A 16,783-nucleotide genomic window follows, 5' to 3' on the forward strand; every position below is an offset into this window, starting at 1 on the left:
AGTGTAAAGTCAGATCAAAGAAAAGAAAATGAGCAATCAATGAACAGACTACATATTAATATCCTTGGCATTTTAGAGCGGTCTCTGTAAGTGGACTCACCTTGGGCACCAGGAAAAAGTTACAGCTAATGACATTATGTTAACACGTCCAGTGTTTGGAACAGTTTTGTACAGTTAAGAAAATTAACATAAGACACTCTAATTCCTAAATCCAATTGTTTTGTTGACGTCTCTAGAGCAGCCTGTGAATACAAGCAAGAAAAACACACAGCAAACACAGTCCAAACCTGCCTTTAAGTGCTTTATTAAAATGTCAAACAAAAAGAACAGAAGTCTTAAGTATGTATATATTCCATACATTTATATATCGCAAAGGGATTGACAAGAAGCACAGTTCTTGAAGCACATACAAGCACGATAAGCTAAATAGAAAGAGAAGCATTTCATATAAAGAGTCAAAGCATTCAGTTTTATCTTGTCCTACAGTGGGAGAGAGAGGAATCTATTACATATGGCTTTGAAACAATGTAGACATTCTTTGAACGGCTCCACACACACAATAGCATTTACACAGGCGTCGGCGTCGGCCGCCGAACGCCTTTAAAGGGACATAACCTCTGCATCGATGAGCGACTTCATTCGAAACTATACAGCTTTGTACAACATTAATGTGATGCTCCGCTCTCAGCGACTTTAAAACACGAACCATTGACGTTAGGGTTCCGGTCGCGGAAATGACAACGACGGCGGCGGCGACGAATGTAGGGCACAGTTAGGTGGAAGTCTAACCTCAATGGCTTTCTTTACAGAGCAGTCCTTTCACATCACACCCAATGTTTAGGCACAGGATAATGGACAGCAGAAGAGTGTTTGTCGATTTTCTCTGTCAAGCACAGTGGTAAAAGGAGCACCCCGTGTGTTCGCATTCAGCTTCTGGATGCAAGTCGGGACCCCTCAGTCTATGCTAAGTCCTAAGTGCTACCTCAGCTTTACAGTCAAAAGGCTGAGGACCATAACCGATTGGTCCAAAGGTGCGTCTATATGCGAGAACCTACAAAAGACTCAGTCTCTCCCTCACTATTAGGGCAAGTGCCATGGCAACAAAATTATTGGCTTCCAAAGCAACTGTAGAGCACAGAATGTACAAGTTTTCTTCAACAGAGGGTTCTGTCTGGCGATTTCACGTCGGATTTCGGAGCGATTCTGATTGAGGATTTCCTGTGAGATTTTCGGGTTATTTGTTGTTGGTCTTGGTGAGTGCAAAACAATGGAAAATGTCCGTCGACAACCAAACCGAACGCAAAACTGAAATGAAATTTCGTAGAACCTGCAGCAAAGCCTTCCAGCCGCAGTCTGATCCCGAGGCGCTCCGTACGCTGCCCTCCCGCTCCTCCCTCTCTCTAGGGGGCAGAGCGTTATTACGCCCCCCTTTTTTTCGTCGCATCCCACACAAAACTGATGTAGAGGTAAAAGAGAAACAAGTCGGCCCCGTCTTTGGTTTCAGGACGCAACCGCGCCTCGGGATCGGAGCGGGCAAAGTGCTCAGGTCGCCGCGCTTTTGTAAGCTATGCGAAACTACAAAGCCTTTTTGACATCATTTGTCCGCAAAATGCAATATCATGCTTAACGATGAGAACGAGGGCATTAGCAAACAGAACAAACGACAAATTCCTCGACACCCCGGCGAAACAGCATCTATCTCTTTGACGACCCTTTAAAAGGATAACTGTTTGTACCTGTATTCCGAACGATACAGACATTTGATTTGATTCTGCTCTTCTACATATATATATTTATTCATCTATGTATATTCAAAATAAATTCTGAATATTTTGAATCAGTTATGTACATAAGTGCAAACAAGGTGAATAACACACATTCGTACACCGATGGGGTGACGCGAGTCACCAGGTCCCAGCACAGCTGGGGTGCAGTCTGGGCGGGCCAGAGGGGGACAGAGACTCAAATCAGGGGCTCACTATGGCTGATACCGTCCCGTTACTGACATCACAGGGCTGCGTTATTTTATAAAAACCAAATACGAGACTAGAAAGTCTCTTTCCCCCGAATTGATCCATCAGATTAGTTCAAAAGCTCAGATGCTGTTTACAGAAGATCTGGTTCTTATCTAAAAGTGATCAGCGACCCCCATAGAAAAATAATAATCATCAAAACAGAAATAACGTATGATGTCTCCAAAGGGCCTTTGGACATAAAGTATCTCACAAGTCTGTATATATATACGTTTATATATATATATATCTATATCTATATTTAATTTTACAAAATAGTCAATCATCTCTTTTTCCAAGACAACTTAAGAACACATTCCCTTTCTGAATAAGTTAACGTTGTACATTATTTCACTTGAAGTGTGAAAAAATTCACAATTAAGATATACAAAGGTAGCCATGTTGTAGTTTTGTTGCCATAGCAACAAGAACTTACTATCATAGATAACAATGAATCTATCATTGTAATACATACAAATGTGTATATTGATATATAGATATATAGATTGAGTATTTTTTAAATCTTAAACCACTAACTGCACAAACTATGATGTTGATTATTCAGATTACTTTAATTTCATGCGATGACAGACTTTACGATGTAAGGTAAGTAACCGAGTAACGCTATAATGATCGAACTCAAACTACCATGTGAGGATATAGTTAAAACAGGTACCGTTACGAAGGTGTTCCGATAAAAACTAGAATGACGATGATGACGATGATGCGTTTGTAATACGTACACATAGATTATTCTAGCTAACTACTTTATGCAGGTATACACACTTCTTAAAAAGTGAGTTCTTAAAATGCTAAAGCCCCCGATGAGGCACATTGTTTTTTCTTTATCAAGTATTCGTTGATTCCAGCTGGATTGCAGTTGGAGAAGGCATAATTCTTTATATGAGAGAGAGAGAGAGAGAGAGAGATAGAGAAAGATAGAGAGAAAGGAGCTTCTACACCTTGGCTGGGCAATGGAACTTAATTACAAAACACAATCCAACACATCAATAAACAGTAGAGATCGTTCCGAAACGCATTTGCCCCAGTATTTCTTAAAACAACCTTAAAACACATGGAACATGTTTACAATACAGATCCTATTACAGTTATAACACAGTATAGTATCATCTCGCTCTGATTTCGTCTTGGTTTAGACCAGCGTTGTACGATATTTCACTTGCGTTTGGCCTAGATCGTGTGCTGATCAGCAAAAAAGTTGACATTTTTAGGTCATAAAATCAGCTTTATGGCTCTCTCTTGGGGATACGCTGTCCCAAAGGAGACAACAGTTTAGAGAAGGGTCTTCGAGATAAGTGATGAAAAACGCACACGTTTTTTTTTCTTTTGTACATCAACAGTGGATGGCATTGGGAGGCTTTGACTTCCTTGATATGTTGAGAAAGGTTGTAGTTTCGTTCGAGAGAAATGGTGAGGCATCCAAAACCTCTCGTGACATTCTCTCGGTCTTAAATGTCACATTCACATATGCATGTAAAGGCCCGCGAGGGGCTCGTAAATGAAGCTTTGGCTGATGAGGGCCTTTTCTAAGTACCCAGTCTGAAAATAATAATCGATTTCTTTTAAATGTAACATGTCTACACGGGAGCCAGCTTTCAGCTCACAGTCCAAACAGATGACGTTCGCTCGTCACACGCTCATCTACGCCCTTGCATTTTAGAGTCTGCCGACTTTTGAAAGTAAGGACACAGTCAGTGATTTAAACCTGTTCGCACAAACAAACACAAGAAAAATGGGCAAAGAAACTCCAGTTTGACCCTAATGGATTGCAGGCCTCTGTGACACGCTTTTCACGTTTCCTCCACGGATAAACTATCAATAATGTATTACGGCGATAATCTAATAGAGCTTTCGGTTGGCAGAGACCGGAACTCTATTAGCGGGTGCGCACGGCGTCCACTGATGCAGTAATAAGAACAGCTGCTGAAAACCGCCCTGCTGTCAGTTTCCCAACTGTAGGGCTCGGCTAATGAACGGTAGCGATAACTGAGACGTCTCAAAACAAAGCGCGAGATAATAGCTTGCTTTACATTTGTTGCTTGGGTGGGCACATTTGCAATATTGCAATTCAAATCCATCTGGCTCATGACCTTGGCATGATTGTACAGTCTTGTGAGTTCTCCAGTGATTGGCACAGGGTGACCTGTCTGAGAGTCATTGGCACAAAAGCAGTGCACTTGACATGTCTGCGCAGGGGGGCGCGTATGCTGCTGAATACATCGATGTATTCATGATCCTGGATATTCAAATCAGGTATCGCTGTGTGACTTCTAGAAGGGTTTTGCATATCTCCTTGCGATCGGGATTTAACATATGTGCGCCAATCTGTTATAAATGAGTAAAAAAGCATTTAAAGAATAGCTTTGGCAACGAAAGGACGCTGAAAACTCATCTTATAGTATTTAGGATGCACCAAACATGGCTGAACAAAAAAGTGGAGACGAACAGACTGTCACACAGCAGGTGGGGCAGAGCATGGATTTTGGCAGAGACAGTCCAGCCATCGGAAGGGGTTTGTCTACAAGAGATAGACATGGTAATAGGGTGAATCTTTTGAAAATGTCACATTTCACACCAAAAGCATTAAGAAAATGCATACAGAAAAGGAAGCCTTTTTTTCCATTTTCATGACAGTTAAACCACATTTCTCTAATGCATCCGTATGTTTTGATTTTCACTAGCACTTAATTTTTACTTTATAACAGGAAATATTTTTTGTAATATAACTGTTTTTAGTATTATTTTTCTTTAACATCAGAATTAGAAGAAATGCAACCACGTATATGTAAAAATTATTTTTAAAAATATTTATATATAATTACTTATTACGCATTACAGTGATAAAAGTTATATTTTTGCATTATGGTAATGACAATTCGCTTTTTAAGTGATGACAGCCAAGCCTCAACTTATTTCACTTGAGAATACCATCTCAACAGCTGTTTCTAAGCACTATTTATTCATATTAAACATTTAAGTTAAGCGTTTTAAGTTACATTTTTATATTTATTTATTAGTTTGTATATTTTCATTGTCTGGCTATCTGGGATTTCAGTATGGAGTTAAAGGGTAGGATTATACATTTTTTGGTAGTAATATATCACATTGTGAGCACTGTTTGTTGTTTTCTTGTGGCATCTGATAGAGCGTTTGGACACGGAAGCAGTGACGCTCAATTGTCATAAAAATTTGTTGTTTCAGCAAATCTAATTTGCTTTTGGGATGAAATACGACCTGGATTTTTTTGTTCCTTTTTAACATTTTTTGAATCTTCTCATGAAATTCACCCATTATTCAAAAAAGGCAATATGCTAATATTCTAAAAAAAAAAAAAAATAAACAAGACTATTTTTAGAGCATTTGAATATCCAGGACATCAGATGATAGTTAAAAAGCAGGTCATATGGGTTTTTGTAAAATATCTTTTTTGCAGTTTGTAACGTAGCTATCGTTCAATGTAAACAGTCTGCAAAGTTGTTAATAAAAAAAGTGCATGATAAAGATATCGTCTCCCAAAAGAAAGAGTCGACTCTGAGCCGCCTTAACGAGTCGGCATATTTTCGATTCTTCAGCATGATCTACGTCATTAGGTAACACGTTTATATAATCCCCGCCTGCCCGCGAAATATGAACACTCTGACCTGACCACAAACACTTCTGCTAGTTAGTGTGTTTACATCATGACGCGGTGTTCTGCGCTGTGAAAGCAAGTTTGTTTTTTCATTGCCGAAAGATGATAATGTGAAGAATCAGTGGTTAACGTTAATTTTTTCCATAATACCACAGCAAAACAATTCAAAACTTTTGTTGTGTGCTAGTCATTTTACAGAGGACTGCTCTTGGGGAATTCAACGCAGGATTCGCTAAACGCTTGTCCACGAAAGATAAGCCTGTACCTTCTTTATTTGGACCAACAAGCATCTCTGAACCACAACCTGTAAGTATGATTAATACATTATGTGTAAATTTTCAATCGAGTGCTCAAAATATCATGTTTTTGTGCTAATATGTGATGTACACCTAGTGGAGCTTTAGGTTTCACACCACAATATTACCGTCTTACTGAAATAGTTCTGATAATTCGCTGTGAACTTACTATTTTCTTACGAATGTGTCCATTAAAATAGACTGTCCTTGTTCTAATTACTTTGTTTAATAATAAAGAATGTAGACATATTTTGGTTTGGTTTCATCATTTAGTCATGTTAGCACTTGTCTAATGTATCCACCGTTATTGTTTGTGAAGTGTTTACAGTTTAGCAGCTAAACTGGGGACGATTCGCTTGCATTGTATACGGAAAGACCAATCACAACAGACCTAGCCAGCTGACCAATCAGAGTAGAGTAGAGTTATGGAAGGGAGGGGTTTACCAACCTTAAGCGCAGAACTGCTTTGAACGAATCATTTTAAAATCATTGCAAAATGATTCTAGAATATTCTGAGAAAATTAAAATGTTTTCAGACCTTAGATGCGTTAAAAACTGTTGTAGGTTGACACTTTAAAATACCATATGACCTGCCCTTAAAAACATTCATATATAATTATTTATTGCGCATTACAGTGATAAAACTGATTTTTTGCATTATGGTAATGACAATAAGAGTGCCTAATTTCCAAAGAATTGGTTTTAGCTAATCTAATATGCTTTTGGGGTGAAATATGATGTGGATTTGTTTCTATTTTTAATTTTTTTGACTTTTCTCATGAATTTCACCCAATAATCGAAAAAAAAAAAAGATATGCTAATATTCTAAAAAGCAAATAAACAAGACTATTTTTAGAGCATTTGAATATCCAGGACATCAGATGATAGTTAAGCAATATTTGCAGAAATATTGATGAACAAAGTCCAGCTGGAATAAAAATAAAGTCCAGTTAAAATGTTCTCAATGAGACATCTTATACATCCAGAAAGCCTGCAATCAGACCTTACATTTCAGTGTGCATCACACTGCACATATTTAGACTGCTTAAGGCAGCTCTATTTTTAAAATGGAGGTATGAGTACGTGAACCAGTCTTCCGTTTGACCGTCTCGATGTGGAGCTTGAAATGCGAAGTGAGATACTTCAGGCATGAATAGTAACACTTATCTCAGTAGACCAGTTTTAGCCTGTTGGACAGTCGTTAAATAAATAATACTCTTTCAAGAAAAACTCACAACAACACACATCCCTAAGTCGACGGAGGAACGACACATTGATTCTGAAAGGCTACACGGGTATACTTTCTTAGTCTATGATAAAATGTAAGTCGGTTGAGTACAGAAGAACTGGGGAGGGGGAAAGGACGTCCACACACTTGTAACTCAAAGGCACGAACAACGTCGTCTGAACGAAAAACCTAAATCATTAGAATCAGATTATCTTACAAAAGCATCGATCATTTTCAAAGAACCTTTTTTTCGACATTTTGAAATGTAAACATGAAATAAAACGTGCCACGTTCATTAATCATAATTAAAAGTGAAAGAAATTACCACCACCACAACTATGTAAAATATCATTAGCATTAGGCGTCGCTCTCACACACTCGTGGTTTTCACATTCTGCGACGGAGAAACATTCTGTCTGCTGATGATCTGCATCGACTCTTACCGCACATCAAAGTCGTTGGCTAATGTTCACCTCCAGAGAATTCATTCTTCTCAGCTAATTGGTTTGCATGTATTCGTATGGCTGTGAGTTACGAGAGCGCTCCATCTCCTGATTCAGCATTCATCCGCTCGTCTCCTTGCATCGAGATGGCATGCTTCCTTAAACAGTTGTAGGTCCAAGCTTTAGTATTGCCTGTTTCAATATCAACAAACCTCTGTTGACGTCAAATGAAGTGGGAAATCTCTGATGTGAGGATGAATGTATTGCCCGTTAAGGACGTACTGATTAGGCACACGTTTTGTTGCATTCATTTTTCTGTTGTTTGGGCACATGTTGCGTGAGCGATGGGCCTGATTAGGTTGTGGGATTGCGGGAGAGGCTTACTGGATTCAGCGTCATTGGTGCAGCCACCAGGAGTTTGGGAACGGGACAGAAATGGGCCTCCATTGGAACGCACTGGAGGTCGATGGGGTCGGCGCTCAGTACCTCGGCGGCGTCTACTGGAAGACAGGTACAAACAGCCCACAGATAAGGAGGTGAACCTCTTACGGTCAAACAAGCAATATGCAAACAGAATATAGTCAAATTTTATCTCATCTACTCGTACATCAAAACCGCAGTTCATTTCGAAAATGAGAAAAAAAATTACAAGAGGATGAATAAATATTGCGCCATGTGATCATATAACGCATCAGTTATCTCAAGACAGTGGGCGCAGACCTGCAATTCCACAATCGTAATTTTCCAAGACGGATTTCGGCAAAAAAGCAAGCGAAGCAGGAAATGAGTGCTGACATCTCAGGTCTGCGCAGTGTTATTGGTCTACACCTGTACTCCAGAATTACCATTACATGCTAAACTAGAGCTGAAAACCACGCTGAATATTTCGGCAGCTAACATAATGCTAAACACAGGGTTCCTACGCATTTTCCATTTCAAAATCGCACACTTTTCCAGACTTCTCTACGTTTTTCAGAACAGATTTCATAGTGAAAACCATCAAAGGAACCATTAAAGGGATAGTTCACCCAAAAATAAAATTCTGTCATTAATTACTCACCCTTGTGTAATTCTATCCGGATTTCATCAAAAATAGCTTGTTTTGAAAATGAACGAAGCTCTTACGGGTTTGGAACGAGCTGAGGGTGAGTAATTAATGACAGAATTTTCATTTTTGGATGAACTATCCCTTTAAAATTTTAATTCCTGATTCGATACTCTCGCAATATTATAAACTAGTGTCACCAAAATGTCTGTAGTTGGTACCAATACCAGTAAAATTGCCTGGTTCTTAGTACAACACCAAAAATAATAACAATAATAATAATAATAACCATTTATTTGTATAGCACTTTTCATACATAAAATGCAACTCAAAGTGCTTCACAAGCATAATAAATAAGCAAAACATAATAAAAATAATAGAAAAAATATATATATAATAAAATAAAAACCAAACAAAAAAAGAGATCAATTAAATAAATAGGAATACATTAAATAAATTAAAAACTACTGAAACCATTTTACTATTTTATTTAAAATTAAAATATAAAATAAATTAAATGCATTAATGATTAACACTAAGTAAATAATACATTAAAACAGCATGTAGCCATAAAATATTTTTCAATTAAGTAAACATTGATTTAAAAATGTCAAGTAAAAAGTAATATAAAATAAAGTAAAATACTGAAAAAAACTCTATACTGAAATACTGAAACTATTAGTCTTCATTTATAGACTTCAAGATCAATTTTTTATTTCTCTATTTTTTCTTTTTTTGGCTATGGTTATCACTGTGACAATTGTTACAACTTTGGATTCAATCCTGCATTTAAATATAATTGTTACTCCTAAAAAGCATTGCTAAAACTTTTTCTCTTGCAAAAAAAAATAAATAATAATAATCTTGTTTCCGCATTTTGTTGGTTATAATAAAAGGATTTGCAAGCATGCAGGAGTTTAAAGCATCCTCTGAATAAAAACTGATTGCATTTTAATGGTTTAAAATCACTTGTTTTCATACTGCAATGCTTAAAAATGTGTGCAAACGCATTTTTAATGAAAAAGTTTTCTTGACCATGTAGCACAGCAATGTTGCGTGAGTGTATAACCGCGACAGAGATGATACAATCTCTGGCTGACAAATTTCTTCCAGTTAATCATGTCTTTGTCTGTTTATCGCCCACCCATAGGCTACAATGTTGTACCTTTGACACTCTTCACAAATACGCCAAACACAGGGGCAACGGTGACACCTGGACAGAAATATTCATAATTCTGCTGAGTTAAAAAAATAGGATTATGTTTGACATGCTTTTACACTTAAATGAAAAACAGAAAGGGTCAATAGTCCGGCAACACAAACGTTTTTCATTCTGTTTACTTTTTTTTCATACATATCCAGACGTGGAAATGACTAAAATCATATTCCATAATTTTCCAAAAAACTGCGTAGGAACCCTGTAAACAATCCACAATGTAGCTCTTTAAGAAGTACATGTCCTTTTTACAAAAAGTTGGCCTGGTCAAGCTTGTGGCTTGCCTATGATTCTGCAGAACACATGAACTAAACAGACTTAAAATGGAACTCTCGGTTTCCGTTAAAGGTAAATGTCACACAATGAAGAAAGGAAGGACAAACAAAAATTCAGAGAACTGTCATCTAAAAACAGACACCCACATCCTATTCACAGAAAAATGCAGAGGACACATATACCATCTCACTCTAGTGTGAGCCACAGAAACAACTTGCTCCAGTGCAAAATTCTTAAAACATGGTGAAGGGGGAAGACAATCAACTTTTGAGCTTTAGCACTTAAAGGGATAGTTTGTTCAAAAATAAACATTCTGTCATCATTTACTCACCCTCACGTTGGTCTGAGTTTTCATTCTTAGGTGGAGTGCAAAAAGCAGTATTTTTTGAAGTATAACTGCACTCCTGATTTTATACAACAATAGGTCATAGTGACTACATCTGTTGATCTTCAAAAAAGACTGGAAAAAAAAACAAACTAAGACCAAAATGTTAAATTAAATCCATCCAGCTGAACTAAACTTGAGAATCAAATCAGTCCAATTCATGAATCAATCATTTAACTCATTTATTAAAAAGTACTAATTAAAAAAAAATAAATAAATAAATAAATAATAATAATTATTATTATTTAAGTTTACTGAAAAGAACTGAATTCTTATCATACACTACCAGTCAAAGGTTTTTTTAATTTAGATTTAGATTTTTAATGTTTTTTTAAAGAAGTCTTTTCTGCTCATCAAGCCTGCATTTGTTTGATTCAAAATACTGCAAAAGCAGTAATATTGTAAAATATTTTTACTATTTAAAATAACTGTTTTCTATTTGAATATATTTTAAAATGTAATTTATTCCTGTGATCAAATCTAAATTTTCAGCATCATTACTCCAGTCTTCACATGGTCCTTCAGAAATCATTCTAATATGCTGATTTGCTGTTCAAGAAACATTATTATTATTATCATCAATATTTAAAACAGTTAAGTACATTTTTTTTCAGGATTCTTTGATGAATAGAAAGATCCAAAGGTCATCATTTATCTGAAATAAAAAGCTTTTGTAACATTATACACTATACCATTTTAAAGCTTGGACTCAGTATAATTTAGGAAAAAAAATTACAGAAAATCAATACTTTTCTTTAGCAAGGATGCTTTAAATTGATCAAAAGTGATGATAAAGACATTTATAATGTTACAAAAGATTTCTATTTCAAATGCTGTTCTTCTTAACGTTCTATTCATCAAAGAAACCTGAAAAAATTCTACTCAGCTGTTTTCAGCATAATTATAATAATAATAAATATTTTTTTGAGCAGCAGATCAGAATATTAGAATGATTTCTGAAGGATCATGTGACTGGAGTAATGATGTTAAAAATTTAGCTTTGAAATCACAGGAATAAATTACATTTTAAAATGTATTCAAATAGAAAGCAGTTATTTTAAATAGTAAAAATACTTCTACATTTTTACTGTTTTTGCTGTACTTTGGATCAAATAAATGCAGGCTTTGTGAGCAGAAGAGACTTCTTTAAAAAAACATTGAAAATCTTACTGTTCAAAAACTTTTGACTGGCAGTGTATAAGCTATTATTTAACATCAGAAGACTTCTTGTACAGACCACTCATAAGTGCAATGTAATGTAGTCACTATAATCTGTGGTTGCATGGAAAGAACCAGCTAATGATTCATTATTAATGTCTAATGTCATGTTCCAAGAAAAAAAATAACAGCGGTTTGGAAAGACATGAGGGTGAGTAATTAATGACAGAAATGTCATTTTCAGACAAACTATGCCTTTAAATGTAGCCGTTTGCTCTCTAACACAGCGAAGACACTGAAACAGACAGACAGAGATGTGAACACACAGACACAGACACATGGTGGAACTGGGACATTGTGCTAAAGAGGTAAAGAGGCTCCTCACTGGTCCATAGAGAACTCAAGAACTCATTTGGAATCTTAGAACAATTGCATTAAAATTCTATTTACTCAATTCAAAATTTCAAACATTCCATTTAAATTTTAAAGTGTTTTTTAGTATGTACACATAAACACAAAAGCATTGCTGTCTATGGACCAGAGTCGGACGCCTTACAGCTGTAAAAAGGAGAGGCCAAAATGAAGGGGCAAACCTGGTTGGAGGTGGCTGATTCAGCAAAAGGAACATTGGTGACTGGGGTCGTAGCCGACGAAACAGTGGAAGTGGTGGCACCGTGCATCATGGGAACTTTTTTCAGGCGAGTCAGACAAGAAACAAGGGAAGGGGGAAGGTGGAGGGGAGGAGGAATGTTATGAGTACCATGACATAATATGCCAGAGGAATAGGCTGAGTCATGGCAAATACGTCTTCATGTACTGCAAAGATGATGTATTCACTCGAGAACAAACATGCAAACAGAACTTAAAAACATTTCGTTTCATTACCTTCTAGCTTAGAGAGTTTTATCCGATCCCCATTACATTTAGATAAAACTATTCAAATATGGCCGTCATCAAAATCACACACGTTTGCAACAGACGGGAACGTCTGACTGTCATATTTTGATGGGGGCCCAAAAAATGGATAAAAATACAGTAGGGGAAAAGAAGGGGAATGTAAATATGCAGTACATTCCCATTCATAAACTGCCTTGAAATAATATGACACTTTACATCTTCGGTTCAGAGTTACAACTGATAATAAATGACATTAAAAAACGTAAATACGAATTAAACAGCTAAAGAGATAAAGGTCATATTATAAGGAGAACTGCAAATTAACACAGCATGATATGTACACAGCAAATGCATCACAGATGTCAAATAATATCATAAAAATTAAAAATACACACATGCGCACAGGCACACACTGGCACACTGGTTCAGCACAGATCTAGTGTTTCAACCGGATTGTTACCCGGCTAAATTGACTAATTTAACTTGGCCAGCTACGGGCATGGAAGTGTATGTGCAACTTAATTTTTTCTACCTCTCTAAACAGGTGAATGGTGAGTGTGTGTGTGTGTTTGTGAGGGGAGGGGACCTAGACTCTACCCTCACCAGTATGTCCAGGCCCTGACAGGTAACGGCCTTGGGGGGGCCTGCAGCTGGTCCAGTCCCGCCTCTCCCAGCGGCCCTCTGTCATTGGGCCTGGGGGTTTGAAAAGGCCTATAATAGATTTAAGGGGGTGAGGGAGAGGAGAGGATGAGGAGGAAAGGGCACAAAGAAAAAGGAACCAGTCTTAATGAGTCACTCTGCAGGCTTTGGCCTTGCTTGTTTGTGCCCGCGCTGTGCCGTCAGCCGCACACCGAATCACACGCACACATGGCATGCACCAATGCATACGACAAGCCGAAATAATGAGCAAATGATAAGAAGCAGTGGAAGCAGACGGGATGGGTGTAAACGGCAGTGACAGACAGGACTGGGTTGGGCCTCTAGTTTGAGGCCTAATGAGGAAAATGACTATGTGAGGTTAATGTTAAGCTGTCCTTGTCATTTTCAGGACTGACCAGCAAATTTGTCTTGTAAGATGTTTCTTCAACTATGAGCACTTTTTTTTTTATCTTTTCTCCTAAAAAGTCATGTATTGTGTTAAATAGTTTTCTTTGGTAAAAATGAAGATCACGAAAATGAACTGCTACACTAAGAATACCAAGAAAATACCAATAAAAAATAAATAAATAAATCACAAAATAAATATTATTCAAAAATATTGATTTGAATACTCATCATTATTATTATTATTATTTTTTTTAACATTTCTATCATATCCCAAATTATATAATTTATTCTTAATAGTATTCTTCCATAGTTTAGTGGTAATAAAATGATAAGTGTGTTCTTGCTAATGCTAAATGTTAAACAGCAGCTAGACTGAAAAGGCCACACAATAAAAACTTTGTTCAAAAATAATATTTACCTTGATTTAATTCATTTTTTAAAAAAAAAAATATTTATTTAATTAGCAGCTGTAAACAACACAGCCATAATGTGTAAAAATTATTAATAAAAAAAAATTATTGATTTGATGGAATGATTTATAATTATTTTGAATTGAAATGTAAATGGTTTATTGTCATTTTTTTTAAAAAAAGTATATAATATTATTTATATTTCTTTGTTTATATTAACCATATTTGTAAAATGTAATAATTCATATAATTTTTTTTACATTTTATGATAAAATTTCATATTTTTGATTTAATGTCTGGGTCTGGGACAAGTGCAAAACAATGAAATCTATACATAATAGACATGTGAAAAGTAGCAAAAATTAAGGGATGGGAAGTTTTAGCAAAACAAAACAACAAACCAAACCAAAAACAACCAAAACAAAAACAAACAAACAAACAAAAAACATGAAAGTGCCCACATGTGAAAAGTAGCAAAAATGAAGGGATGGTAAGTTTTGACAAAAAACAAAACAAAACAAAACAAAACAAAACACTAAACCAAAACCAAAGCCAAAACAAAACAAAAATATGCCCACATGTGAAAAGTAGCAAAAATGAAGGGATGGTAAGTTTTGACAAAAAACAAAACAAAACAAAACAAAACACTAAACCAAAACCAAAGCCAAAACAAAACAAAAATATGCCCAAATGTGAAAAGTAACAAAAATGAAGGGATGATAACTTGACGAAAAACAACAAAACAAAACAAAACAAAACAAAACAAAACAAAACAAAACAAAACAAAACAAAACAAAACAAAACATAACAAAAAACACAAAAGTACCCACATGTGAAATGTAGCAAAAATTAAGGTATGGTAAGTTTTGACCAAAAACAAAAACAAACAAAAAAAAACACCAAACCGAATCAAAGAAAAAACAAAACAAAACGAACCACAAAAAAAAACAAAAAAAACAAAACACCAAACCAAAGAAAAAAACTAAACGCAAAAGTGCCAACAAAGCGAACTAAACCACACCTAATAAAAAACGAAAAAAAATGAAACAAAACAAAACACAAAAGTGGCCACATGTGAAAAGTATTGACAAGTTTTGACAAAAAAAACAAAACAAAACACCAATCCAAACCAAAGAAAAAACTAAACAAAATGAATCAAACAAAAGAAAAAGAAAACAAGACAAACCAAGCCAAAACAAAACACCCATAGTGCCCATGTGTGAAAAGTAGCAAAAATTAAGGGATGGTAAGTTTTGACCAAAAAAACAAACAAAAACAAAACGAACCAAACAACACCAAATAAAAACAAAATGAAACAAAACAACACACAAAAGTGGCCACATATGAAAAGCTGCAAAAATGAAGGGATGGTAAGTTTTGACATAAAATAAACAAACAAAAAGCCAAACCAAACTAAAACAAAACAAAACAAACAAAACAAAACTAAACAAAATTATGCCCACATGTGAAAAGTACCAAAAATGAAGAGATGGTAAGTTCTGACATAAAATAAACAAACAAAAAGCCAAAACAAAACAAAAATATGCCCAAATGTGAAAAGTACCAAAAATGAAGGGATGGTAAGTTTTGACAAAAAACCTAAATAAAACACCAAACCAAACTAACCAAAGAAAAACAAAACAAAACAAAAGTGCCCACAGCTGAAGAAACACCCCATGATACACTGCTGGCCTTGCTGAGTGTCAATTGTGGATCACCTTCCTGTCTGTCACAGATCTGAGACGATGTTGCTGTAAGGAAACCACTGATCCAGATTGGGAAGTGACCTACCAATGCCTCCAGATGGAGCCATGCAGAATACGGAGCCTGCAACACCATGCACAAAGAGCCCAGGAGAAGAGAGACCGAGGAGGATGGAGGAGTGGAAGAGATGCGGAGAAAGGGGAGTGAAAGCAGCATGAGAACAAGACAAAACAACTTTAGAGTTAGTGACACACAGCGAAAGAGCGATGACCGTCATTATGTGCAACATGGTGGCAGGATGGAGACGCAGACACAAAGCAGGGAGAAACCAAGAGGAAATGAATCACGCTGGAAGAAAGGCCCTCATCAGCATGGGGAATGTTAACCTGGCTGCCAATCCGTTGTTGTGCCGATACACTTTCTTGTCTAGTCATCTGATTAGGCTAATGCTAACAAGCTAGGCTTGATTTTTGCAACAGCATTCACAGCGCATTTACCCTTTGAAATGTGCCTTATATTGGAGTTAAACAGACAATTCAACAGGATAAAATCTAGTATTGGGCTTCAAATCATGCATCAGGATTTGTTTGAATCAGGAAGGTGCAAAATATATTAGCTAGGCTATGATACAGCCATTGTTATGTCAATAGCAAAAAGTCATTTCACAAGCAGAGTAAACTATTTTCCTGCTTTAAACTGCCATGCAATGCATAATCAAGCATCAAACATTTATTAAAAAAGTTAAAAGGGCCATTTTGTTTTCATGTTGCCTATAAAGACCACATGAAATGAGAGGTTTCTTTCCTGTATCAAATATCAAATATTTGCTACTGAAACAAAATGTTTGGGTGGGGTATTTTTTTTTGCCCATATAATGTAGTTTACGTCACAGCTGTGCAACATAATTTGCTACATGGTAATGTTAGTCAATGTCAGGTGGAATTAGAGGGACATTTTCAATCTAGGGAGCACATCTGTGTAGTACAAAATGAGTCATCATTTTTCCCCCTTCAT

General features: G+C 36.2%; 1 protein-coding gene across 2 annotated transcripts in view; it reads right to left on the reverse strand.

Annotated features, from left to right (window-relative positions):
* Positions 1-288: 288 nt before the first annotated feature.
* The window catches only part of mbnl3 (muscleblind-like splicing regulator 3), a 66,549-nt gene continuing 50,054 nt past the window's right edge, over positions 289-16,783 (reverse strand). Inside the window, exons 7-9 of one of the 2 annotated variants that reach the window (XM_051127018.1) lie at positions 13,212-13,319; positions 12,305-12,399; positions 289-8,128 (exon numbers count right to left, since the gene is read on the reverse strand). In XM_051127018.1, the coding sequence (XP_050982975.1) occupies positions 8,111-8,128; positions 12,305-12,399; positions 13,212-13,319 (221 nt within the window). In that variant the 3' untranslated portion in view covers positions 289-8,110. The remainder of the gene's footprint in view (positions 8,129-12,304; positions 12,400-13,211; positions 13,320-16,783) is intronic. The other variant, XM_051127019.1, reaches the window with a different exon arrangement.

This window comes from Labeo rohita, chromosome 14 (genome assembly GCF_022985175.1).
Source record: "Labeo rohita strain BAU-BD-2019 chromosome 14, IGBB_LRoh.1.0, whole genome shotgun sequence".
NCBI lineage: Eukaryota > Metazoa > Chordata > Actinopteri > Cypriniformes > Cyprinidae > Labeo > Labeo rohita.